The sequence below is a fragment of the Phocoena sinus genome, chromosome X, assembly GCF_008692025.1.
Source record: "Phocoena sinus isolate mPhoSin1 chromosome X, mPhoSin1.pri, whole genome shotgun sequence".
NCBI classification, from domain to species: domain Eukaryota; kingdom Metazoa; phylum Chordata; class Mammalia; order Artiodactyla; family Phocoenidae; genus Phocoena; species Phocoena sinus.
The window spans coordinates 47,330,519-47,358,300 of NC_045784.1; the positions used below are offsets into that span (position 1 = coordinate 47,330,519).

General features: G+C 40.1%; 1 protein-coding gene and 1 non-coding gene across 2 annotated transcripts in view; one reads left to right on the plus strand and one right to left on the minus strand.

The window, feature by feature from the left end:
- Window positions 1-3,202: 3,202 nt before the first annotated feature.
- Window positions 3,203-27,782, minus strand: part of FAM120C (family with sequence similarity 120C) — a 142,652-nt gene continuing 118,072 nt past the window's right edge. The window contains exons 11-16 of the mRNA XM_032619723.1: window positions 18,492-18,606; window positions 15,409-15,618; window positions 14,005-14,206; window positions 11,954-12,092; window positions 11,512-11,569; window positions 3,203-8,268 (exon numbers count right to left, since the gene is read on the minus strand). Coding sequence (XP_032475614.1) covers window positions 8,017-8,268; window positions 11,512-11,569; window positions 11,954-12,092; window positions 14,005-14,206; window positions 15,409-15,618; window positions 18,492-18,606 — 976 coding nt within the window. The 3' untranslated portion in view covers window positions 3,203-8,016. The remainder of the gene's footprint in view (window positions 8,269-11,511; window positions 11,570-11,953; window positions 12,093-14,004; window positions 14,207-15,408; window positions 15,619-18,491; window positions 18,607-27,782) is intronic.
- LOC116748200 lies at window positions 15,665-15,771 on the plus strand. Its single transcript, XR_004348211.1, has one exon. It is a non-coding gene; the product is annotated as a U6 spliceosomal RNA (small nuclear RNA).

The window sequence follows — 27,782 nt, forward strand, 5'->3', positions numbered from 1 at the left end:
AATTTCAGGAAATGGGTTGTGTTTCAGTGTCAATTACTGTGGAAGTCCTTAGCAAGATGCCTGTATGAAAACCCTGGACTTGGTGACTGGGAGCACACTAGTCGCCTTTGGAAGCAGCCACATTCAAATGGGAAGGGCTGATGCCAGATTACAGGCTAGGAAGAAATGTGTTACGAGGAAATCAGGACTGGGAGCGTAGACAAGTCTTTCATCTACTACCAACCCTCCTACCCCCACCAAACCCATAACAGCTAACATTTATTGAGGCTGAATTATATGCCAGGCATTTTACATACACTATGTCATTTAATCCTCATAACCACCCCCACAGGGTGGGCTAGGGGAGCTAAACTCAATGCTTGTGTTACCACAAGATTACATCCACTTCAGCCCACATGCAGAGAATCCCTATGACACTGGAATGGGAATGAATGTTTCACTATTCCATTACAAATTTTAGGTATACTGACTCAAGTGGTTAGGTAATGGCAACCAGCCAAAAGGCAATGAGTCAAATCTACCCAGAAATGGGTCATTTCTCCCTGTGATGCTATTATTGCGACTCACCAAACTTACCTCTCCCTTTTTCCAGGGACATAGTAGAACTGTACTTTTCCACCTCTAGGAAATTAGGTGCAACCATGTGGGCCATCTCTTTGGGCAATAAAAAGAGAGAAGTGATGTGTGATATTTTAAGCTTTAAGAGTCAGTGTGTATTTTGGTCACATTCCTTCCCAACTCAGTGATGCGGCTTCTGTTGGTCTGAGTTATCAAGTGGCTTTGGATGAACAGAGATCCCCTGACAACACATGTTGGACATAATAAGCAAGAAGTATACCTTTATTATGTGAGATTTGGGGGTTATTATAGCAGCAAAACCTAGCCTATCCAAACTGATACACTCCCCTTTTCTAGAGTTGAAGATTATAAATGTGTAAGGACTGAATAATAAGATGAAAATGTTTTAAAATATATAAAATAAACTGCCTAGAACTCTTTCTGACACATAGTAATCCTCTGATAGATGCATTTGCTCCTAATAAATGAGCACAGAATTTTCGTATTTCTCACACACAAATAAAAGACTAGTTGTAGAAGAAATAAATAGAAGACAATGTTCCAGGCTCACATTATTCCTAATACTTGTGATTTTAGAAGAGATATTTTCATTCTTGGTCACTTTATCCCTCAAGTCCATGAAAAAACACAGTTGACGCTGCTTGGGTCATATACCCATCCCTGCACTCGGGGAGGTGAAGCCATGTTGTGACTGATGGTCAACCCACCCCTACCCCAAGATTGGAAAGAGCAGTTCCCCAAAGGAAAAAGAAAAACAAAAAACTGCACTTAACTGCTGCCAGAGAGAGGAAGGAATGCTGAGGAGGCAGAAATAAGAGTTATCTACTTAGTCAAAACATAGGTTTAGAACCCTGGTTTTTATCACTTATTAGCTGCGTGTGAACTTGGGCACCACTGAACCAGTTTGCTCGTGTGTAAAGTGAGGATAGTACTTACTTTGCAGAGTTGTTTGAAGCTTAGAAACAGTGTAAAATAGCTTAGTACTATGCTTGGTACCTAATAGGTCCTCAGCAAACAGTAACTTTTAAAAGCCAAATGCTAAGGATTTCCCACTATTAAGTTCTGAGTCCCAACACTCAAAGATCAAAGGTTAGGAAAAGACATCTATAGCCATAATGAACCAAATACAAAACAAATTTTTACAAATGATAGTTTTCATTTAAGGGTAAGTATTTACAAGTTTCGGTAACCTCTAATGCTCGCCTTTAGGTTCAGCTGTTTCCTTTTGTAATCTGTACACACAAGGCACAGAGCAGCCAGGGAGGCCAAGACCAGCTAGCAACACTCAGCAGAAGCAGTAAGGTAAGAAGAATGCCCTAGAGTCCTGGCTTCAGACTCTGCTCCAAGCATCAGTCTATTGCTCAAAGGTGACTCAGAACTCTTTTTCTTTTTTTTGAGAGCCCCATTTAAAAGCATATTTAAATGCATACCATTCAGTGATGAACCTTCATATTCAATCTTCTTGTGTTTTTGCCACCAACACATCCTCTGCCTCAAATCTACAATCTGTTTTGCACCAGGGAACATTTTCAAAGGTGTTTTAATTGTCCTTGATTTAGTCATCAAACATTTCTAAGTGCATGCTCGGTGGTAGATGCCAAGAAGACAAAGATGGTCAAGTTTAATCTACTAGCAGAGATGCAGCGAGGTGCTACAGGGACTGGCTCTGGGGAGTCTGTTCAGGGGTCCCTAGTAAGAGATCTGGAAAAGAATCACAAAGATATGAGCTGAAGCTTAGGGGAAAAAGTTGAGACTGCACCAGAGACAAGGGGAGAGAGGTATTCTAGGCAATGGTACAAGCAAATGAGAAGAAATGGATATTAATAGCTAAATGTGTGTAGGATGTGATTTAGTGTTGCTGGAATGAGTTGGGGTGGCAGGAAATGAGGCTGGAGAAGTGGTCAGGAGCCAGATTATGAAGGGACCATGGAAATGGGCATGCAGCATGTTAGAAGGACAGATTCCTCTGGAAGCTGATAAGCATGGTGGATTAAAGCAGTGGTTCTTAATGTCTCTTAGGTCATAGACTTCTTTAAGTAACTAACAAAGGTATGGTCCCTTTCACTGGGAAAAGGTACATACACGTAGACACAAAATTTGCTCACAGTTGCCTGGTTAGGAGTAAAACAGAGGAACAACTGCAACAATTTAGGTGAGACATGAGGAGGCCTGAACTAAGCCACAGAAAGTGGGGAGAGAAAAGAGATAGATGTGAGAAAGAGAAAGATGGTTGAGTGTTACCAACAGATCTTGTCACAAATTGGATTTGAGAAATGATGGAAAGAAAGACATGCATCTAGGATAACTCCCAGGTTGGTTTGTGGTGTAGACAACTGAGTAGAAGGTAGTGTCACTCATGGAGAGGAGCAGGCTTCAGAGGAGAAGATGGGTTCAGTTTGGGAAATGTCGAGTCAGAGGTGCCTTTAGAACATCCAAATAAAGAAGTTCAGCAGGAAGCTAAATATGCCCTTCCTTTTCTTGTACTGGTTCTCTTGCCCTGATATTCAACTACAAATAGGCTCCTAAATCTCTGTGCAACACTTCTGAATTGAGACAAGTATATTCCCCATTTGCCGAAAGGAGTCCAGAAATGGGAGAAGAAATTAAACTTCGCACACCCAAAATTATTTCACATTTTTTTTACTAAAAGAATAGACTTTTATTAAGCACTGTAAGTTTCTTTCCATCAGCATTAACAGAACAACAGACCAATTTCCATCACAGAACAACTCCTGAGACATTTTCATTCCTTTCTGAAACACTTTCCTTAATTCCGCAGTTTCTCCTAAGAAGCATCCATTCAAACTTACATTAATAAACTATGGAGCTTTTGTGGTGAGGTGGGCCAAAAAGGCAGGGAATTTGGAAGAGAAATACGTATTATCCATCCACTAAACACACTGTCAAGAGCACAGGAGAAGAGATACTACCACAGGAAAAAACAATGAAAGATTTTACTTTTGTCAATAACATCATTTATCAGGGAGCACTAAAAATCAACGACTCCTTGAGTTAGTTTCTTTACCTAGTATGTTATTCTAAAAATAGAACAGAATAGAATAAAATAAAATGTAGATGGGGAAGTGTCTTCTGGGGAGTAACTAAAATGAAGCCATCAGATTTTGCAGGGTTATGAGAGATTAATAAAATCTGAAATATTTAATTTGTTGCATTTACATGAAAACTCACTAGTCATTAGTTACTACCAACACAGATAAAAAGAGCATCTATAAAAGTACAAGGGCAATGTCAAAAGCTGCAGTGGGCACCCTAGCATAGGTTTTTTTAAATTTTGCTTTTACCTTGGAAAAGATGATTTTGTAAAAAAAAAAATATGAAGTTATTTTCTTAGAACATCAAAATAACCTCTGACAATACTGAAGATAATTAGCAGTAACAGGGGAATAGGGGAATACCTGCAGCAGCAGACTACTGCAATAAGCCAAGGGAAAAGAAAATGGAAAGTCAAATAAAAGAAGATGCCAAAGTCACAAGAGGGAGAAAAATATAGGGCGACACACAGTGGAACAGTGAAAACTTACCCCCCCCAAACCCCAGGCATATTTAGGAAATATGCATCAGGAAGTAAACAAGTATAATGATTAAACCTTAGTAGAATTATACTAACTACTTTAAACTGTGGTCTACTTGTACTGTCATTTCAAAGTGGGGTGGGGGAGTCTTAGAGGCTGAAAGGGTAGCACAGACAGGCCCACAGGAGCCTTCTAAGGTTCCAGCGGACTGGATCACTATAACCAAACAGTTACTTCCACATTCTTTCTACCCTACATAAGCATTCCTCCCCCCACCCCCCTCCTTAACCACCCTCCCTAATGCCTTACCTGGCTGTTTTTCTCAGGGATTAAAAACAAGTTAATGTGACTTGGCCAACGATGCCAGGAAATCAAGACGGAGACAAAAATCAAATATCACTAGCCAAAGCAAGTGCCATTTCTTGGGCTATAAAGTCTACCCAAAGTCCTACTGGCTCAGAATGAAAATGATACAAGTGAGCAGAAGTTTATCAGGCCTGGTCCAGACTAGACTGGCCACTGAATAAGGGTGGGAGTTATAGGCTGACCCCAATACACACCAGCAGAAATCAAGAACTGAAAGTCCTTGGGGATCAGTGGCTATATACATCCAGGGTGCTTTTGCTTGTGGCCCTACAAGGTAAAGGGGTCATTTCTGGGGGTTCCCATATGATGCATGACTTTGTTCAAGAAAGGCCACATCATAGTCAGAAATTGAACCTCGGGCTTCCCTGGTGGCGCAGTGGTTGAGAGTCCGCCTGCCAGTGCAGGGGACGCGGGTTCGTGCCCCGGTCCGGGAGGATCCCACGTGCCGCGGAGCGGCTGGGCCCGTGAGCCATGGCCGCTGGGCCTGCGCGTCCGGAGCCTGTGCTCCGCGGCGGGAGAGGCCACAGCATTGAGAGGCCCGCGTAACGCAAAAAAAAAAAAAAAAAAAAAAAAAAAAAAAGAAATTGAACCTCAAGTGAAGGATGACAGTCTCTTCAAGTGGTACTCACAGCAAAAAGCAGACTCATGTTCCCTAATTTGAAAGAAATTAGAAAAAGTTAATCTTGCAATTAGAAAAAGTTAATCTTCCAGTAATAAACCTTAGTCTTTCTGGCTTCTAAATTGTATGTTTTGGCAGATAAATTAAAACATGGCCCTTTATGGTTCTTTCTTGTAACCTTACAAACCCAAAATGCTGAATCCAAATAAAAATCAAAGTTGGAAGTGAGACACTTGTTTCATCCTGGGCCAGGCTAGGAGAAAGTAGAAGTGTGTGGAAGGGAGAAAAGCAAGCCGTTTGGCAAACTGGAATCATCCCTGTCAAAGCAGCAATTTTACTTCTCACAGTGAATGCCTACAAAATAATAAATCTTCTTAATGCTGTGAGAGTTAACAATACTGTCACTTGATTGTGTCAAATAGATTCAAGATTCACAGAAACAGCAACTGAAGAAAATGCCTTTCCATATAACTCCAAGTACTTCCTATTAGAAATCGGAGCTAGTTAGCTATTTAATTTAACACAGCTCAGTGATTCTGGTTACTTTTAGAGCTCCAAAGGACTCCTCCCTCTGTGGCTCCAGAAAGAAATTTCCAAGCCATCTACGTTCGCTACTAAATCCTTCTCTTGCTGGATACAGAAGTCCTAACCTTCAAGATGTTGTGAAAGGTTGGGCAGGTTAGGAGAAGAGCGGGAACCAAATTAGGGGAGCCAATTCCATAGAGGAGGTTTTTGTACACTTTGTTCTTGGTTATATCTGGCTGGGTATGCATTCTTGTCATCCTACTTTGGTTTATGTAAGACGTGTCTGGGCAGGGGGAAAGGCATTCTAGACCTCCCTCCCCTGCAAGTTGCGGGTTCTCTTAAATTGGGCCAGACTAGGATAAAACAGTCTGAGACTGTCTTCAGTCTCTCATGATGATACACTCATTGTTAAGTGGGTAGTGAGCAAACAGCCTTCTGGTTGTCTGGAAAAAAATCACCAAGGACCTACTCTGGGTTAAGGTACATGGGGTTTTTCAAAAAGAGAGAGAACCCTGCTAGAAGTCTAGTCAGTTGTATTCCTGTAGAAATGGTACTTCTTGGGCAAGAATATCACAAAGCCCAAAAGGAAGTGTATGAGGCTGGAAGCCTCAACTCCTGAACGAAGACACAATGCTAATCTGTTGCAAGCCATGTTCCCATCTCTCATACTGTTGAGGAGGGAAACTGGAAGTGCAAGGTTGTCTCAAGAGTATCTCCAGAAAGGGGGAACAGCCTCTTTGTCCTGGACAGATTCTGGCCTCACTTGGGGGCTGGGAACCTTTTACAGAATACCCCTATAGGCCCGGGCCAGAGTCCTCTGAAGTCTTCCTTGCAAAGCAAATGAAAAGATCCAGTAGTCAAAATGTCAATGAACAAACGAAACAATCTAGGTATGTAAAATCAAATTGCCGATTTCCTCACACTTCCCTACCCCATCTTTCCAATGTTAGTCCTCTCTCCTTCAGGGATTAATGACAATAAATTCTAGGCCAGTTTGATCCCAGAGTTTCAGATGAGATTTCCTACAAACTGGCTGCAAGCCCCAGTAATTACCTCCCATCCCCTTTCTCTCTCCCAACCAGGCTGCTCCTTCATAAGGAAATGCCCAACTCTTCCCAATCCTATTCCAACCTCCTGTTTTTACCATACGGGATGTGAGGACTCTGTTCAAGATTAGGCTTGTGACAACCCAACTGTTTGTTGTTCTGAACAGGCAATCTCTGGAAAGTACTTTTTGTCTGCTTTAGAGAAGCCCATCTTCTCATAATTGTGATGGGCTATGACTTAGTAAGGATTTTAAAATGTGGTCTTTTGAAACCTACCACTCCATAGCAGTGGAAGCATTTCTGGGAAATTCAGTAAATCTTCTGGGACATCATCAGGTATGTATGTGTGTGCATGTATATAAATATATATATACAAAATATATATATTTATATTTATATATACATACACACATACACATATATTTATATATATATAAAATATGTATAGATAAATAGATTTGTCTCTTTATATAAAGGGTATGTGTATGCATATAGATACATGCATTCATATATATATATCTATCCAAACATCCATACACAAACACACACACACACACAAGCATACACAATCTTTTGAGTTCCCTTTCGTACTCAATTTCATTATATTGATTCCACCCTTTCAGGGTGTGGGCAGCAGGGAGTGGGTGAACTGCACCACATCTTCTATTTTACAAACAATTCATTAGTTCAGAGGCAGGAAAAATCTGCCCAGTACTTTTCTGATTCACTTGAATCCCCCAGTACAAAGGCCATTGGTAGTTATTTTAAGTGTATAAAATTTTAAAAAAAATTAAAAAAATAAAATAACCAATACTACCTCACTTCCCTGAAAACATCTACCTATCTGATTGTCAGGTCAGAGCTAGAGGTGGTAGTATAAACTCCTGGCAGAGGTGAATGGGGAGAAAGAGTTAGAAGATGTGGATACTGATTATATATGAAGGCCCTACTATTTCATAAAGAAAAAAGCAAGTTAGGAAGCCATATACTCAGAAAACCAAAGCTGGAACTTTTCTATAGGGCCTTATGTGATGACATCTGATAGTCACTGCCTTAATAGGCTTCCAGGGGACGTAAAGAGAATATTGGCACTATATATTCAATTTGAGAACAGGAACTATGCTTGTTGCCATTCATATTAGATCAGAGCTTCCCTAGAAGCAGACCACTGAGTCTGGAAGCCCAGAAAAAGACAGGGAAGGGGAAAAGATGGATATAATAGAACACCCCATCCAAATTCTGGATGAAACTAGGGTAAGCATTTTATGTCCTCCTCTAACTTGGGCCTAAAATCAGAAAAGTATAGGTTTTCCCCTCTTCCTGATCTGCTGAAGCCATCTTCTGCTTGTTATTCCTCTTTCTGTTGTGCCACAGTTCCCAGCTTTTGCTCTCGTAAGTGGCTCTTCTCACCATTCTTCACGGGGAAGTAGCGGTTACCATTATTACACACACTGCTGTCTCTGGTTAAGGCACACTGTGATGGAGCTGGAAGATGATCATTCTTCTCTTCCTTGATCAATGTGCCATTGTTTCCATTTACCTGTGAGCGAGACCGACCTTGATGAGGCTCCAGGGATTTAGAAACTCCATCTGAAGTGCTCTGTCAAAAACAGAGATATTCAGTAGAAATGGTAATCCCAAACTGGCTGATCCCTCCCAAGCACGTTTATAAGCTAGCCTGCAGAAACTGCTTCAGTTCTTCAAAAACACCAGAAAGCCCAAAGCTTGTTAACACCTAGTACACTCTGACACTGTCTGGACAACTTAGGGTGACAACAAATGGATCTGACTCAAATCCAGTGGCAATGACAACACAATAATGACACAGCTACTATTTACAAAGCTTTACAATATATTTTTTTCAAATGCCAAAAGGGACCCTAAATGGTAGATATTATGATGCCCCATTTACAGATGAGGAAGCTGAGGCTCAGAAAGATTAAAGTAACTTGCTCAAGGAGACACAGGTAGAAAGTGGTGGGGCCAGGATTGCACTCCAGGTTGTTCAGCCTCTAAAGTTTACTCTCTTAACTTCCACGCAACGCTGTCCAATACTGACAATTGGACATGTAAATGAAAGGAAAAGAAAACAAATGATAAGATCTATGTGCAATATTCCATAGAATTTTTCATAAGTAAAAACAATCATCTGGTTTTCTTTTAATTTCAGAAATGTAACTGCTCTTGAAATGCTAACACCATGAACTGCATTACCTTGAAAGTGCATTACTGGCTCTCAATGAATATTATTAGGAATAATAACAGTGGTTGGGCATGCCAGGTACTCTGATGTTGGTTTCACAGATAAGAAAGACAAATGAGGCTTGAAAAAGTAAAATAACTTGCTCAAGGTCACTTGCATCCAAGTCTGTTTGACTCCAAAGACATTGTTCTTTCCACTAAGACACAACACATAATGGAAGTCTAATACCTGTTGAATTTGTGGTCAATTATAAATAATAACTATTAATATTTATTGAGCACTTCCCATGTTCCAGGTTCTGTGTTAAACACTACATATATCATCTCATTTAATACTCAAAATAACTCTATGAGGTAGGTACCAATTCTTCCATTTTTATAGATGAGGAATTTAGAGCACAGAGAGGTTAAGTAATTTGCCCAAAGTCACAGAACTGGTAAGTGGCAGAGCCAGATTCAAAGCTAGATCATTTGGCTCCAAAACCTACACAACATGGGCGTTAACTGTGAAGTGTTTCTCAAGAACCTGGAAATAAGATGAAACTGGTAATGGATGGAATTAGCCATGTGAGGTAGTCAACAAAGAAATAAAAATGTAACAAGTAAGTGACTGAAGAACTTGAGAACACACAAAACTCCACTGACCTAGGAATAATCTCAAGAAGACAGAACTGTAATATAAGAAGATTTAATAAGCTGCAACAATTAATTATCTCAGATTTTGGAGAAAGGGCAACTGAACAGAAAAAGGAGAGTCAGCAAGGCAATCAGCAGCAGCTCTGTCTAGGGAAAATGTCTTAGCTAAAAACAAAGTCAACGTGAGGCTTTCCCTGGCCAGGCTACTTCTAGAGTAGATAACAGTACCTCCAGAAATCTTAGCTAAGAGAAACTTAAGATCATCTACCATCCCTTGTTTTCCCTCAGTTTCCCCATCTGTAAAATAGAGAGAATGATAGTATCTATTTCATAGGTTCCTATAAGGGTTCAATGACATACTCCATGTAAAGCACTTAGAACATGTTGTAGAACATGTTGTGCCTGGCACATTGTAAGAACTCAATGCCAACTAATGTTACTGTTCTGATTCCATGCCCCCAGGCAAACTTCTGATACCATGGCCTCCCTTTCAGCTTGCTCTTAGAGAGAGAAAGCTCCGGTAGACATGGTTAAGAGCATGCATACAAGAGTCAGCCAGGCCTAGGTCTGAATCTTATCTCTAACAATTAGAGTTGTTATCCCGTTTCAGAATTAGCACAGCACAGGGCTTTGGAATCAGTCAGCTCACGCTGGAATGTCAACTCTAATACTAACTTGATGGGTAATTTTGGGCAAGGTGCTTCATCCCTCTGGACCTCAGTTTTTTCCTGTTTAAAATGGGAATAATAAATACATGTATTTATGAGTGACTGGAAAAAAGTGTACAATATATTACAATAATTATTTCTTCTCACTGTAAATCAGTACTTTATCTTTCACCCCCTCCCTTCTCTTCCCTTCCCCCACTCCTTTAGCCATATCCACATAGCTATTTCTGTGATCTTGGTTAATGTGAGTCAACCACTTACAGATGGATCCACTATTATTGCACCAAAAATATCAGGTTTTTCAGACTGTATGCCTACTGATCAGTCCCTGAATCATGGTGAATTCATCAAGGCTGTACTACCTTATGGGAGACTATCTGAGTGACTAGTTTTCCTGCCTGGTGCAATCCCTTTTTGCTTATTGAGCAGCTTCTGGAAAAAGCTGAAAAGCTTTGGAAAAATCCAAAGTCACTGCTTTCTGGCTTTGGAGTACATTACAAAATGCTTTGTGTGGGGGACTTACCATTGTAGTTCCATTTGGGGCTCAAAATAACATTAAAGCAAATTTGTATTCCTTGAGAAAACATTAGACAATGGGAGTTAACATGGATGCAATGAGGGCTGGTTGTATACATGAGAGCTGAGCTGGGATTGAGGGCTGACAATAAAATTGCCTTGCAATATGCTCTAATCAGTGACCCTTGTGAGGATTAGAAACCACATATAAAATGTCTAGTAGATGGCTTGGAAGAAAGTAAGCACTCAAGAAATGGTAGCTACTATGCTATGAGGAGCCCAGCAGTCTTAGGCCATTACAAGATTTTGGATCACTACAGGGGGAAGGGGGGATGCCTATTGAAGACCAGTGAGTTTAAGATCATTCTGAACCATTAAGAGTAAGCAGAATGGCGACGTCTCCTCCCCCCCCATCATCAGCAAAGGCAAAAGTCCAATTTTCTAAGCAGCTCTGGTAGCCCCTCAGAAGTTCAGGCACGCTGGTGGAGTCCCACTCTTAACTTCACTTTGGTCCCTTTATGGCTGCATGTAGTGCATACCATGCTAAGTGTAGGTCTTTAGGACACAGTACCTGGTTTCTATCTTGTGGCCTCACTCAGGGAAAAGGATGACACTGCAGCCCTGTGGGAAGAGCCTGGGCAGGTTAACCCTCATTAGACTGCTAGAGAGCAGGCGGATGAAATCAAATGCTGGGAGAAGCTATGAAAGCTCCCAGGTTTCCATGCCTGATCTCTTGCAATTAAAAAACAAACAAACAAACAAACAAAACAAACGACAAGAGGTATCAAACAGAAGCTAGATCATCTCAAAAAGGTACTTACTTGTTTATTTCCTTTTTTATGTCCTTTGGATCCTCTACCAGTCTGCTCTTTTCCATGCCTTTAGAAAGTGGGGGGAAAAGTGATCATGAGGAACACATAAAGCCTGTACCTCCATTTTCACTTAGTTAACTACTCACCTCCTCTAGGAAGTTTGACCCTCTTAAGTTAGATGCCTCTCCTCTGTGTTACCACTGTAAACCTCTATCTCTGTCATTTCTATGTCATACCGAATTGTCCTGTGTCCCAAGTCCTCCTCTAGGGCAAAAACTTTTTCATCAAGGCAGGGCATTTTTATATGTTTGCTGAACTCAACTGAAAACTGGCTTTAAAAACGCAAAGTTAGTTAATGCCTCTTACCTTAATAGAAGGGTTGAATAGCTAGGCATTTTCCCAAGAGCACCTTGATTGACACTAGCTTATACCAACCTATTCAAATACATACCCCTTTCCCGGCCCACCGACAGAAACCACTTGCATGCCAAAGGAGCCATGACCCCTGGAGGATCTGCTGCCAGCCCACTGGCCCACAACCATCCCGGCAATCTCTAGTTTTCCTCCTTGGGGTGGGATTGGATGGAGACCTGGGAAGAGAGGAAGAATGGTAAGTGCACGGTAGGATAAGAGGTGGAACAAAAGATCTACAGCCCACCTACTCTGTGTATTTCCATTTCTCTATGATAAAAAGACTGTGATAACAACAAAGGGTCATGGTGGAAGCAAATTTTGGAAGAGGGTGTTGAAGATCCGTACATATCCACTTTAGCAAGTGGGGTGTGCCTGATTCATTTTCCAACTACAGAGCCTGCACACAGTAGGCATTCAATATTTGTGGAGAGAGAATGAGGTCTTAAGATCTAGCTATTGGAAAATTATAGGCCAAAACCACTTTTGATTCAAATACATGTCACTACACACTGGAGGATCAGCCAAACAATCAAACAAAACAAAAAATAATGAAACCAAAGTAACAGTAATTTATGATTATAAAGTAAGAATAGCAACAGTTGAAAACCAGAACCAATTCAAGACAAGATAGCAGATCTCCTTAAAACAGGAATCTCCAACTCTGTGTGTGAGCTCACAAGCACAGTACAGCTCTGTAATTTGCCACAAAAGGAAGCCTTCATAGAATACAGAATTCTAGTAAACCCTTAATTTTAGTTTGTGGAAAAACCCCAAATATTAATAACTCTTCACTCACTTAGCAGGTTGTTAGCAAAGAGCCCTTCATTTATATAAAAGTGGGAGTCTAAGGAACTAGGTGACTAGCTAATCCTAAGAGGGCAAGAAAGACTTGCATTTGGGGATCCTACTGTGGCCTTTAAGGAGTCAGAAGGCTCCTCCTGAACCACTAGTAACTGGAGACTAGGCATCAGTGAGAGCTGGGGCAATGGTGAGGACCTCCCAAGAACTTGGCCTTAATTAAGGCTGTCTTCTGAGACACAGTAAAGTCAACATGCAAAGAATGAGAGCAGGCATCTATAAAGACACCTTCAAAGGATGGAATGAATGGCTGGCTCCCTGGTTTGTGAGACTTAATCATTACTTGATTGAACAGAGCAGACACTCACACTGCTCCTCTAAGCACAGCCTTGAGCTAAACATCCATGCTGAATTTTGTGACCCTAAATTTAAGACAAATTTCAACTTCCAGCTTTATTATTTTTAAAGTGACGAGCAATACACAACAAACAGTTCAACCATAGCACTCTCAACCGATCACAGAAACTTGGTATTTCATGTTAAAATGTCCCCATTAAAATACCCTGTTTCGCCAGGGGACAGGTTGTTTGAATTATCAGGGTCAGTATCTGACCTACCTAAGCAAGAACGTCTGTTCGTCATTAAGCCACAGCTCAGATATCACCATAATGTATACATATGTGTGTGTATATACATGTGTGTGTGGATCCATGTGAGTGTGTATGTATTTGTTTTCTTCACTAAACTGCAATCCCCTGGAGGGTACAGACTATGACTTATTTCTCTCCATGCTTCTGGAAATGTGTTAGATCTACCCTCAGAGTGGAAATGGGTACATCAAGCTATGGCTGTTTGCTGACACTGGTCATTTACTTACCTACCATTGCTCTTCCTGCAAGCTCCTGTGCACATCTGCCTATGGGGAGAGAGTGAGCTAACCAGCAACCATGAAGACCCAGTTCACATGAATTACAGTTCTCAAAAGTAATAAATTGACAAAAAAAGTAATAAAGTGACTCTTGGTTTCTGCATCAGTTACTTCATGAGTGGTTTGGTGAGAGTCAAATCCTTAGGGATCAATCACCTCTATGGAGAGTGGTCTGGGAAGACACTGGGCTCTCCTCCACAGGCTACACCCCTCCATCTCAGTAAGCTCCTCTTCAAACCACACCATAGCACAGAAGGTAAAGATATATGTGAAACTGCTGATTCTGTAACTGGCAATAATTACTGGATGGGTTACTATGAAATAGATTGAGTTTGACAAACACCTCATTCTTAGGTACTGACCTGAAAACCCCCGGCTCCTTCCTTGAGGGGGAGGTGGCATTGGGCCCATGGCTCGGGGGTAAAGCGAAACTGGGTAGAGAGAGGGCACCATGGGAGGCACAAAAGTAGGTGATGGAAGTAGAGCAGAAGGCGGTGGATAGTTCATGTTGACTCCTTCAAGGATGCTCTGTCTCATCTTCTCCACTTTGGTTGCCAGGTCAGCCTTCAAATGAGGGATGGAATAATAATAACAGCTGCCATTTCTTGAACTTCTCCTATGTTTCAGGCACAGTATTGGGCAGTCTAGGTACAGTCTCACAATCTATTCGCACTAAAAGAATCGAGGCCTGGAGTTAAATGGCTCAAGGTGACATACTCAGGGAAGCCTGTCTGGCACCAAAGCCCCCACTCTGCATGACACCAAACTACCATCATACTAGTTCTGACTGAGGGCTTGTGAGGCACCTTGACTAGGTCAAGGAAGACAAATATAACAAGAAGTATTTATTAATTGTCTATTACACAGCCAGCAATAGGCTAGGTTATTTTTTTAAGGGGGAGGTAACAGAATAAGGTAAAAGAGAGAACAAAACTTGACATATACAAACCCTTTTAACCTTCTCCCCCATACCCAGGATCAGAGACCATGACCTCTGTCCAGGATAAGTCCATGCCTCTAGTCCGGAGGTCAGGAGACTTGTTCTGAAAAGGGCCAGATAGGTTTTGTAGGCCGTACTTTTTCTGTCACAACTACTTGACTCTGCCACTGTAGTGTGAAAGCAGTCATGGACAATATGTAAATGAATGAATGTGGCTATGTTCCAAAAAGCTTTATTGGAATAAAAATTCAAATTAAAAAATTTTTAATAGTTTGCTGACCCCCTGCTCTAGTCTCTCAGCTTATACCCCACAAATGGACAAAGAAGTAAGTAAGGGCTCCTTTCCCTTGACTTCTCTCATCTTTTCGAAAGTTTTACTGCAAAAAATATCCCCTGCTTTTACTCTGCCATCTACTTTACAACCCTCTTCTATTTCCAAAATAGTTCCTTTATAAAAAATATGATCACTTTCAAAAGTGACTTACAGTTTTTATAAATAAGGGAAATGAAATTCTAAGAATTGGGGGAAAGGCATAGAGTATATCTGAGTATTCCATGGGGAAGAAATAACTTGGAGCAAAAAAAGGAATATGAAAACTTGAAGCTCATTTAAAAAAAAAAAAACGCTTCCCAACATGATTTTGTAACATGTACATATCAGACTCTGGGCCTTTGGGATCATCCTTGACCAAGTTAGGTTAAGGTCAGACACATTCTCCCACTTCTGCTACCTCCTTCCCCAATGTCTCGGCTCATTTTCCGCTTTCTGTCATTCATCCCCACAGAAGATCAGAGACGGTCTTAGCAGCTGCCCAACATGTGGTACCTGGCCATCGCAGAGCTCAACCAGGGATACTCGCTCCCGGCCTGCTTTAATTAGCTTGCTCTGGAACAGCTTGCCATCGAAGTAAATCCAGGGGCAGCAGTGTTCCCAAGGGACTGGCTGGCCACAGGCATCATTAGCAAACAGAGCTGTGTCGACCCCACTCATGAAGAGGGCAGCTAGCTGGATCCCTCGAGCATCCAGTTTCTCAATCTGAAACCACCACAGAGGAAAAACTACCATTAAGAAATTACTGTTAGTGCTTGCTTTGGCAGCACATATACTAAAATTGGAACGATACAGAGAAGATTAGCATGGCCCCTGCACAAGGATGACACCCAAATTCGTGAAGCATTCCATATTTTTATTTACAATAACCAGGACATGGAAACAACCTAAGTGTCCACCAACAGATGAATGGATAAAGAAGATGTGGCACATATATACAATGGAATATTACTCAGCCATAAAAAGGAACAAAATTGAGTTATTTGTAGTGAGGTGTACGGACCTAGAGTGTGTCATACAGAGTGAAGTAAGTCAGAAAGAGAAAGACAAATACCGTATGCTAACACGTATATATGGAATCTAAGAAAAAAAAATGGTCATGAAGAACCTAGGGGCAAGACGGGAATAAAGACACAGACCTACTAGAGAATGGACTTGAGGATATGGGGAGGGGGAAGGGTAAGCTGTGACAAAGTGAGAGAGTGGCATGGACATATATACACTACCAAACGTAAAATAGATAGCTAGTGGGAAGCAGCCACATAGCACAGGGAGATCAGCTCGGTGCTTTGTGACCACCTAGAGGGGTGGGATAGTGAGGGTGGGAGGGAGGGAGATGCAAGAGGGAAGAGACATGGGAACATATGTATATGTATAACTGATTCACTTTGTTATAAAGCAGAAACTAACACACCATTGTAAAGCAATTATACTCCAATAAAGGTGTTAAAAAAAAGAAATTACTGTTATTGGTTACATTTGCTTATTCCTGTTTTGCTGATTATTCCAGTTAAATTAGAACATGTTGCCTTTCAATACAGACATTTGAGTGCATAAGCAGCCTCCATCCATTTGTTTCCCTGAGATGGTTTGGATGATACTCATTACAAAAAAAAAAAAAAAATCAGCTTTAAAACCTTAAAAAGACACCCACTTGAGAAACCATTTTTTCTGCCTGTCAAATTAGAAAAAAATTAAAACAAAACTAAAGACCAAAAGAACACCCAATGCTGATGAGGATACGGTGAAATAAATGGGCACACTCAAATAAAACTAATGAGTAATGTATATTACAATTAAGCAATATATATCAAGAACCTTAAAAATGTTCACATTTGTTGACTCAGAAATTCTACTTTTAGGAATCTATTCTAAGGAAGTAGAGATGTGAATAAAGCTCTATGCATAAAGATATTAATTACAGGACTTCCTTGGTTGCACAGTGGTTAAGAATCCGCCTGCCAATGCAGGGGACATGGGTTCAAACCCGAGTTCAGGAGGCTCCCACATGCCACAGAGCAACTAAGCCCATGTGCCACAACTACTGAGCCTGCGCTCTAGAGCCCGCGAGCCACAACTACTGAGCCCATGTGCCACAACTCCCGAAGCCTGCGTGCCTAGAGCCCAAGCTCCACAACGAGAGAAGCCACTGCAATGAGGAACACGTGCACCGCAATGAGAAGCACGCGCACCGAAACGAAGAGTAGCCCCCGCTCGCCGCACCTAGAGAAAGCCCGCGCGCAGCAATGAAGACCCAATGCAGCCTAAAAAAATTTTTAAAAAAGATGTTAATAATTACATATAATAGGTGAAAACTGGAAACCAAATGGCCAACATTAGAATAATTAAATGATACATCCATATGATAAGATATTTAGCAGAAAATTTTAAGACATAGAAAATATGTGCTATATTAAGTTTAAAAATACAGTATATAATTACATAAATAATATTTCAACTATGTAGAAAATACATGACAAAAGTCTCGAAAAAAACATCAAAATGTTCACAGTGGCTATCTCAAGTTGGCCTGTTAGATGGCTTTACCAGGAAAAGGGGAAGTACTTGCAGGCCCCTTCCTAGGTGTGGTGTGGAGTTGTCAGTACCTGCTCTAGCACCAAGCAGTATCACATTTACTGTAAAAAGGAACCCACACTGTCTGTCTAAGACTGTTTTCATCTTTTCCTTAGTTGACCCTACTGAAATCAAGATTTTGTAAGACTTACTAGACTTTATCTTCTAGTTTATACTAGGGCCTGAAAGGACCATGGCTACTGAAGTCAGAAGAGGAATGTCCTGCATTAGTACCTAATATTTATTGAGTACTGTGTACTTAAAATGTGCTAGACACTGTTCTAAGTGTTTTGCATGGATTATTTTATTTAATATCTTCATAACCCTACAAGTAAGGAAACTGAAGCTACAGGGGTTAAGCAACCTGCCCAAGGACACATAGCTAGAAGGTAATGAAGCTAAGATTCAAAGTCAAGCCAGCCTGGCTTCAGAGCCTGCCCTCCAACCTACTATATTCTACTGCCTTCAGTTATATGGTGGATTTACTTTCTTCCTTATGCTTTTCTAGACTTTCCTCTAACACCCAATAAGTATTATTTAAAAAGGGAGGGTAGCACAGGGAATTATACCCATTATCTTATAATAACCTACAATGGAATATAATCTGCAAAAGTACTGAATCACTGTGCTTACACTTGAAACTAACACAATATTGTAAATCAACTATACTTCAATAAAAAAGGGAGGGTGGACATTTACTCAGAGACAAACAGGGAACACCAGGATAAGTCCCCTGTAGCATCTTTTGTAAGAGTTGGAAACCTTACTGTGGCCTACGGGCCACAACTTATTTGCCTTACACAATATCCATTTTTTTCTACCCATTCTCACCTATCACTACGTGAACAGTGTTGGCTTTATTAATAGACATAAATATTTGGCTAAAGTAAATCAAACATTTACCTGCAGAACTTACTCTTCTCCCCAGCTCCAGGAAAAAAAGACCTAAAATAAAGCTATGAGCTCATAAAAGAAAGAATTTAAATGAGGATCGATCAAATCACCTTGAGTTCTTGAAGCTGATCTGGTTCATAAAGCTGAGTAGATACTGCCTGTGCAAGGAAGGTGTCTAGCTCATGGCGATGCAGGATTCGGCCACCAGGCCACTGAACCATATATCTAGAAGATAAAAGCATCATTAGGTGACAAAAGCTCATTTATTCATTTCACAAACACTTATTAAGCTAGGGTCTGGCCATGGGCCAGACCCTAGCTAGGTTCTGATAATTCCAATGAAATAACATAAAAGAATCTCTGCCTTTGGTTACTTACCATCTAGGTAGTAGAGGAGACAGGCACGTATGTCAACAAAGACAGGACAGTGTGCTAAGTACCAAGATAGAAGAATGCACAGGCTGCTACAGGAGCACAGAAGAGGGCTACTACTGGAAGAGTAAGGAAGGCATCCTGAAGAAAAAGTCAATAGGAGCTGTTACAAAGGGCTATAGAAATCAGTGAGACAACTGGTGGAGAAAGGATGCTCTAGACTGAGGGAACAGCATGTGTAAAGGCATGGAGGTGTGGAGTTCAGTATGATATACCAGGGCCCATAGTGCTGGAGCTAAGCAGGTTTGCAGTGACAGGAGGTGAGATTAGAAAGTAGGCCAAACTATGGAAAACAGTATGGAGGTTCCTCAAAAAATTAAAACTAGAACGACTACATCATCCAGCAATTCTACCTCCTGTAGTGCTATATCCGAAGGAAACAAAAACATGCACTTGAAAAGATACCTGCACCCCCACGTTCACTGTGGTATTATATAGCCAAGACATGGAAACAACCTAGGCATCCATCAATGAACAAATGGCTAAAGAAGTTGTGGTGTTTATATATACCATGGAATATTATTCAGCCATACAAAAATGAGGAAATCCTACCACTTACAACAACATGGATAGACCCTGAAGGCATTATGCTAAGCGACATAAGTCAGAGACAGAAAAATATTGTACAATCTCACTTTTATGTGGAATACAATAATAAATTTAAAAAAACCCACCAAACTCATTGAAAAGGAGATTATATTTGTGGTTATCAGAGACAGGGGATGGGGGAGGTGGGGGAGGAGGAATTAGAAGAAGGTGGTCAAAAGGTACAAACTTCCAGTTAAAAGATAAGTAAGTACTAGGGATGTAAAGTACAACATGGTGACTATAGCTAACACTGATGCATGGTATATAGGAAAGTTATTAAGAGAGTAGAACCTAAGAGTTCTCATCATAAGGAGAAATTTTTTCTCTTTTATTTTTATTGTATCTATATGAGATGACGGATGTTAACTAAAGCTATTGTGGTAATCATTTCACAATGTATGTAAATCAAACCATCATGCTGTAGACCTTAAAATTATACAGTGATGTATGTCAATTATTTTTCAATAAAACTGGAAAAAAAAAGAAAGTAGGCCAGATCGTGAAGGGTCTCAGAAACAATATTAAGAAATTTGGACCTTCACCCTGAAAATATACGAAGACAGTTAAGGATTGTCAGCAGGAGATTGGTTTGATATTGACTGGCTCAGAGGGTAAGGGACAAGAGGTATGGATACCAGTTAGGAGGCAACTGAAGCAACCTGTGGCCAAAGAGGTCTGAACAAAGGCACTGGCTGAGGGCACAGAGAAGGCCAGGGGACAAAGACAAGAGTTATTAAGATGATATATTAATCATATTACTATTACTAGTATTTACATTATTGTATATACTATATAAAGCATTAAATATTACATTATAATATATGCAGAAAAGTATAAGTTACTCATAGGAATAACACTTACTACATGCCTCTTGTATTCTAGATACCTTGCCAGGAACTTTATATACATAGAATGTGGTAGAACAGAATAGAGACTTGGAATCTGACATACTTGGTTCCAACATAGGTTCCACTACTTTTATATGTGACTCTGGGCAAATGCCTAAAGCTCTAGGGACTTGAGTTCACTCATCTCTGAAATGGGGATAATACTATCTAAATCTCAAAGGTTGTAATAAGTAAAGGAGAAAATGAATGTAAAAGCACTTAGCATATGGCATAGCAGAACTCTTGGTTACTATTTGTAACTAATTCAATCATGGTATAATCCTTCTTTTACTATTTGGTGAAGCCTCCCATATCTTATATTAAATTCTCACACATACAAGAATCTGTTTCTACCCTATTTATTCTGTGTTTTATTTCTCATGCCAGTACCATACTGACTTAAATTTTAAATATGCTTTAATATTTAGTGGTCTCTACTTTTACTCCATGTCTTTCCTCCATGTCTTTGAATTTTAAGCAACATTTATGATTTTATTCTGATTACAAAAGTTCAAGTTCATTCTCATTCAGAAAACATTTAAAAAGCCAAAAAATGTATGAAGAAAATGAAAAGTAAAAACGGAAATAATTTGTAATCTTACCATTTAGATATAACCACTGTTAAGTTCACGATTTTGGCTTCTTTCTTCCTAGCATCTCAAATCTCAATATTTTCTCTCTCTTTCACACTATACATAGAATATTATATCTTGCTTTTTTCACTCAACATAATACTATAAGAACCTTTCATTCATTAAATACTTTTCAAAAATATGATTTTAAATGACTGTATGTTCCTCGTATGTTTATCAATTTACTTAAATATCCTATAATATTGGACACATACTGTTCATTGTTTTTCTTTTATTATAAAAAATACTACAAAGATACTCACATATATAAATCTCGCTGTATCTCTGATTATTCATTCCCTTAAGATAGATTTCTAGAAGTGGAATTATTATGTCAAAGGTTATGTCCATTTTAAAGGTCCTCAATACATATTGCAAAACTGTTTTCCAGGGCTTCCCTAGTGGCACAGTGGTTAAGAATCCGCCTGCCAATGCAGGGGACACGGGTTCGAGCCCTGGCCCAGGAAGATCCCACATGCCACGGAACACCTAAGCCCGGGCGCCACAACTACTGAGCCTGCACTCTAGAGCCCGCGTGCCACAACTACTGAAGCCTGCGCGCCTAGAGCCCGTGCTCTGCAACAAGAGAAGCCACTGCAATGAGAAGCCCGTGCACCACAACGAAGAGTAGCCCCCGCTCGCCGGAACTAGAGAAAGTCCACGCACAGCAATGAAGACCCAACACAGCCAAAAATAAAAACAAATTAATTAATTAAAAAAATTGTTTTCCAGACCCATTTGTCCTATCTCCCAGTAGTATGTCAGCATGAATTATCATTAATCTTTGATGTTTTTATGGGCAAAAAATGTCTCTTGCTATTTAAATTTCTGTCTCTTTGATTGCTAATGATGAGGTTGCATATTTTTCCCAAACACGTATTTACTTCTATGGCTGGTCTATGTCTATCATAGACATGTCAGTGAATTTGCTTGTTCTGTCTATTGCTCTGTCTCAGATAATCTAAAGCCTTATCTTTATAATAGTGACAGCTATTTGGACACACAGTAGACAGCTGATCCAAGTCAAATCAATCCATGGCTTGCCAGAGTCTTGAGAATTTGAGCTAAGGATTCAGAGGATGATGAAACAGTCAAGCAGAAAGAAGAGCTACACAGGTCCGTGAGAGAGTGGGCAGTCTCTGTTCCTGCCTTTCCAGTACTATTCCCTGTGTACACCACTTTTCTGGTCCTTAGATGACTATGAGACTACCTGTTATATCTTTACAACAAGATAGCTAGAGTGGCTTTTCTTTCTTGTAAACAAATGAATCCGAAGAGAGTGTCATTTACCCATTTTTGTTTGGGGATGCTAGTATTTAAAAAGCTTTTATATATTGAGAATACTGACACACTGTCTGTTATAACTGTAGCAAATATTTTCCCAGTTTGTCATTTGTCTTTTAATTTTATGTATTTTGGCATATAGATATAGTCATAGTTATTGATCTTTTTACGTCTTTCCTTTTTTCTGGGGAGGGTCTCAAGTCTTTGTTTTGTTCTTTAACACTACTTCATTTTTTCAAAATAAATCTTTTATTTTGCAGTAATTTTACATATACAGAAACTTACCTAAAAATGCTTTATTGAGGCATAGTTTACACACCATACAATTCATCCACTGTAAGTGTAGAATTTAATGATTTTTAGTAAACTTACAGAGTTGGGCAACTATCACCACAGTTGAGTTTTAGAACATTTGCATTGCCCCCAAAAGATCCCTCAGGCCCATGCGCAGTCACTCCCCATTCCCACCCCTGGGCAATCACTTTCTATCAACTTTACTATCTCTAACAACTTTCTATCTCTATAGATTTGCCTTTCTGGACATTTCATATAAATGGAATAATATAATATGTGGCCTTTTGTGTCTGGCTTCTTTCCTTAGCATAGTTTTTATTTTAATTAAACTTTTAATTTTGATATTATTGTAGATTCACATGCAGTTGTAAGGAATAAAAATGAGGGATCCCTTGAACAATTTACCCAGTTCTCCTAATGGTAATATCTTACAAAACTATAGTACAACATCACAACCAGGTATTGATACTGACCCAATCAAGATACAGAACAGTTCTACTCAAAAAGACTGTTCATTCATTTATTCATTCCATAAACAATATGCATGAGCTGAGACTCTACTGTGTGTTAGGCATGAGTTCAAATCCTGGCTCTGCCATTTAGTAACGGTTTGAACTCAGGAAAGTCACTTCACCTCTCTGAAACTTGCCTTATCTGTTCAATAGGGAGAATAACAACACCTTCCTCACAGAGTGGTTATTGGTGGAATTACATTTAAATTGATGAGCACTTAATGAGAGCTATATTGAGTAGGGAACTCTCAATGAAGTGCTTCTTATTCCTCTCCCCTGTGGGATCCATAGGGTCTCAACTTTGGAATCCTTTTATGTTAGCTTCAACTTAATCACTGTGTACTTGTTGTTTCTTGAAAATTGTTTGTAGCTTGGGCCAAGACCTTAGATTATGGTGTTTGTATAGGACTCAAATGTTCTAACCAACTCCTTTGACATCCAACCATGTTTTGGGTTTGCCAACTCCCTTTTGCAAATGAATAAACAAGCAAACAAACAAAAACTAGAAAGCAACTTTTTTGGAAAGGAGCATAAAATAAAATTTAAGGAAAAGAGTGAAGCTGGAACATGGTCTAAGGTAGTTCTGCCATATCCACTTGAACCCAGGTCAAAATGCTTGATCATTAGCTCATTTGCTCACCCTCTCCCACAGCTCTGGCATTTCCAGCTCTGGGATGATTCCCAACAGAACAAGGAGCCCTACCATTTGAAGAACATGCCCACCCCTTCTTGCTTGTCTTTTCCGTTCATTTTCTGGAAAGATTCGCTTAGCATTCTTCCCTTTAATACAGATCCCATCCTTCACTAATTGGTGTGAGAAAGGTGAGGCATTCCATTTTCAAGGCCAGGCCCATGCAAGTGGTTGCTTCTGGCTTTTGCAAGTCCTCCAGCTGGTTTGGAGCAACAGGGAGGCTGGCTGTGTCCCCTAGGAAAGCACTGTCAAACTGTGGGCCTGGGGAAGTAACTTGAGAACAGGCAAGTGGGTAAGTACCTCAGGAGGTAATAAAGCACAGAGCCAGCCAAGGAGCAGAAACCCGGGCCTGAGAAGCTGTCCAGGAGTGTGCTTTATGAGCCTCTGAACAGCAGAGCTCTCTGGAGCACAGGAAACCGTGCATCAAAAGTGCAGCAGGCTTTCTAGTGGCCAAATCCAATCAGGCTCTAATTAGGCTAAGTTTTAGGAGGCAACAGCCTTGGGCAGCAAATATCTCTACACAAGAAAGTGGTGAGAAGTAAGGCTTTGTCACTGAGACTCAACATCTAACCCTGAAGTCTGGTTCAAGGATTAGATTCTTTTTTTAACTTTTATTTTTATTGAAGTATAGTTGATTTACAATGTTGTATTAGTTTCAGGTGTACAGCAAGGCAATTCAGATATATATATATATATATATCTGTATATACACTTCTTTTTCAGATTCTTTTCCATTATAGGTTATTACAAGATACTAAATATAGTTCCCTGTACTATACAGTAGGTCTTTGTTGTTTATCTATTTTATATATAGTAGTGTGTATCTGTTAATCCCATACTCCTAATTTATCCCTCCCCACCTTTCCCCTTTGGTAACCATAAGTTTGTTTTCTGTCTTGAGTCTGTTTCTGTTTTATAAATAAGTTCCTTTGTATCATTTTTTTAGATTCCACATATAAGCGATATCATATGACATTTGTCTTTCTCATAAAAAAGAATGAAATAATGCCATTTGCAGCAACATGGATGGACCTATAGATTACCATTCTAAGTGTAATAAGTCAGACACAGAAAGACAAGGATTAGATTCTACAGGCTTTATATACCCTCTCTCCACAGCACAACCAGCAGGTTCAGGGAACTGATAAGGTTGATGAAAACAGCATGTGAAAAAAACTAAAAGATTGCCTTATATTTAAAGAATATTTTGTTGTTTTAAAAATGTATATAAACCCTTTATGAATACAGTTTTAGTTTAAGGTATGTTAAGACAGCAACATAGGATAGAGAATTGTAACTTTTATGATAGGATATGTGAGGCTCTTCAGCCAAATACTCTTTTCTGAAAAAGCTGATACACATGCCCCAACCAGTGATTAGAGGTCCAATCTCCTGAAACCCCCAGAGGATATGCTATAGCAGATCATGAAGCGACTTAGGAGGATATTGTTCTGTCAATGAGAGTCAGTGTTCCATGACATTTCTTGAGGCCCCATTATGCATGGAGATGCTTAGGTTTCAGACTGTAGATGTGGATTGGAACCTCTAGGGAGCATATGTGGTGGGTTAACCACAACATATGGAGACGAAGGAGGAAAGAATTCGTCACCCCATTGTTTACTCATTGTTTTCTACAGACTCTACTCCTTAGTTTGCTCCTCAAGTATTAAGTAAGAAGGCTGTTTGGGGGCATTGTTATATATGTATCTATGCCAGATGGTTCTTTTCTTACCTTCTTATTGCTTTATAAGCTCCCAACTCTACTCCTATCCCTTCCCTGTGTAGCCTGGATAGGTTAATAACTCCTACGTACTCCCAGAGCTCTCTACACTCACCTCTACTGTTCCGTGCACTTACCACATTGTACTGAAGTTGTCTGTTCATGAGTCTGTCTCCTCTGCTCTACTGGGAACTCCCCGAAGACAGAGACTAGGTCTTTCTCATATCTGTTTCCCCAGCACCTATGGGTGCTTAGTAGATGTTTGTTGGACAGTTTGGGGGAACTTGAGGGTATTAACCGAGTTTTATTTTAACCTTGTAATCTAACAGTACCTTATACACAGTAGGTGTTCCACGTATATCTTCTCTGATAAAATTAATTTTTAAAGGGCTTAAAGATATATGGTACTAAATGTAAAATAGATAGCTAGTGGGAAGCAGCCGCAGGGTGGGATAGGGAGGGTGGGAGGGAGACTCAAGAGGGAGGAGATATGGGGATATATGTATATGTATAGCTGATTTACTTTGTTATAAAGCAGAAACTAACACACCATTGTAAAGCAATTATACTTCAATAAAGATGTTAAAAAATATATATATATATATGGTGCTGTCATACAGAGTGAAGTAAGTCAGAAAGAGAAAAACAAATACCGTATGCTAACACATATATATGGAATCCAAAAAAAAAAATGGTTCTGAAGAACCTAGGGGCAGGACAGGTATAAGACGCAGATGTAGAGAATGGACCTGAGGACACGGGGAGGGGGGAAGGGCAAGCTGGGACGAAGTGAGAGAGTTGCATGGGCATATATACACTACCAAATGTAAAATAGATAGCTAGTGGGAAGGAGCCATAGCACCGGGAGATCAGCTCGGTGCTTTGTGACCACCTAGAGGGGTGGGATAGGGAGGGTGGGAGGGAGACACAAGAGGGAGGAGATATGGAGATATATGTTTATGTATGGCTGATTCACTTTGTTATACAGCAGAAACTTAACACACCATTGTAAAGCAATTGTACTCCAATAAAGATGTTAAAAAAAGAAGATATAGAACAGTTCTACCACCACAAGGATCCCTCATATTACCTTTTATAACCACACCTCTCTTCTTCCCCCACTGATGTATTTAACCCCTGGCAATCACTAATCTGTTCTTCATTTCCCTAATTTTGTCATTTCAGCAATGTTATATAAATGGAATCACACAGCAGGTAATCTTTGGGGATTGGCTTTTTTACCTAAGACAATTCCCTTAAGATTCATGTAAGTTGTTGTGTGTTATTAAAAGTTTGTTGCTTTTTGGGAATTCCCTGGTGGTCCAGTGGTTAGGACTCCACGCTTTCACTGCTGAGGGCCCGGGTTCAATACCTGGTCTGGGAACTAAGACCCTGCAAGCCGCTTGGTGTAGACAAAAAAAAAAATGTTTGTTGCTTTTCATTGCTGAGTAGAATTCCATCATATGTGTGTACAATAGTTGAATAATTCATCCACTGAGAGAAATCTGAGTTGTTTCCAACTTTGGGGTATTACGAATAAAGGTCCTGGGACTTCCCTAGTGGTGCAGTGGTTAAGAATCCGCCTGCCAATGCAGGGGACACGGGTTCGAACCCTGGTCCGGGAAGATCCCACATGCCGCTGAGCAACTAAGCCCATGTGCCACAACTACTGAGCCTGCGCTCTAGAGCCCTCGAGCCACAACCACTGAGCCTGCGTGCCACAACTACTGAAGCCCGTGCACCTAGAGCCCGTGCTCTGCAACAAGAGAAGCCACCACAATGAGAAGCCGTTGCACCACAACGAAGAGTAGCCTCCGCTCTCTGCAACTAGAGAAAGCCCACGAGCAGCAATGAAGACCCAATGCAGCCATAAATAAATGAATGAATAAATAAAAGAATAATAAAAGAATGAATGAATGAATAAATAAATAAAAGAATAAATAAATAAATGAAAGAATAAAGGTGCTATAAACATTAGTGACCTTAGTGTACAGGTTTCTGTGGGGACGTAAATGTTCACTTCTCTGGGGTAAATGCCCAACAGTGCAATTGCTGAGTTGTATAGTGGTTTTTAAAGAAACTGCCAAATTGTTTTTCAAAGTGACTGTACCATTCTACATTTCCAACACCAATGTATGAATGATCCAGTTTGTGTTTTCCCCATCATGTGGTATTATCATTATTTCTTACATGAGCCATTCTGAGAGGTGTGTAATGATATCTCATTGTGGTTTTAACTTGCATTTCCCTAATGGCTAATAATATTGAACATCTTTTCATGTGTTTTTTGGTCATCGTATACCCTCTTCAGTGAAATGTCATGTATTTTGCCATTTTCTAATTAAATTATTTGTTTGTCTG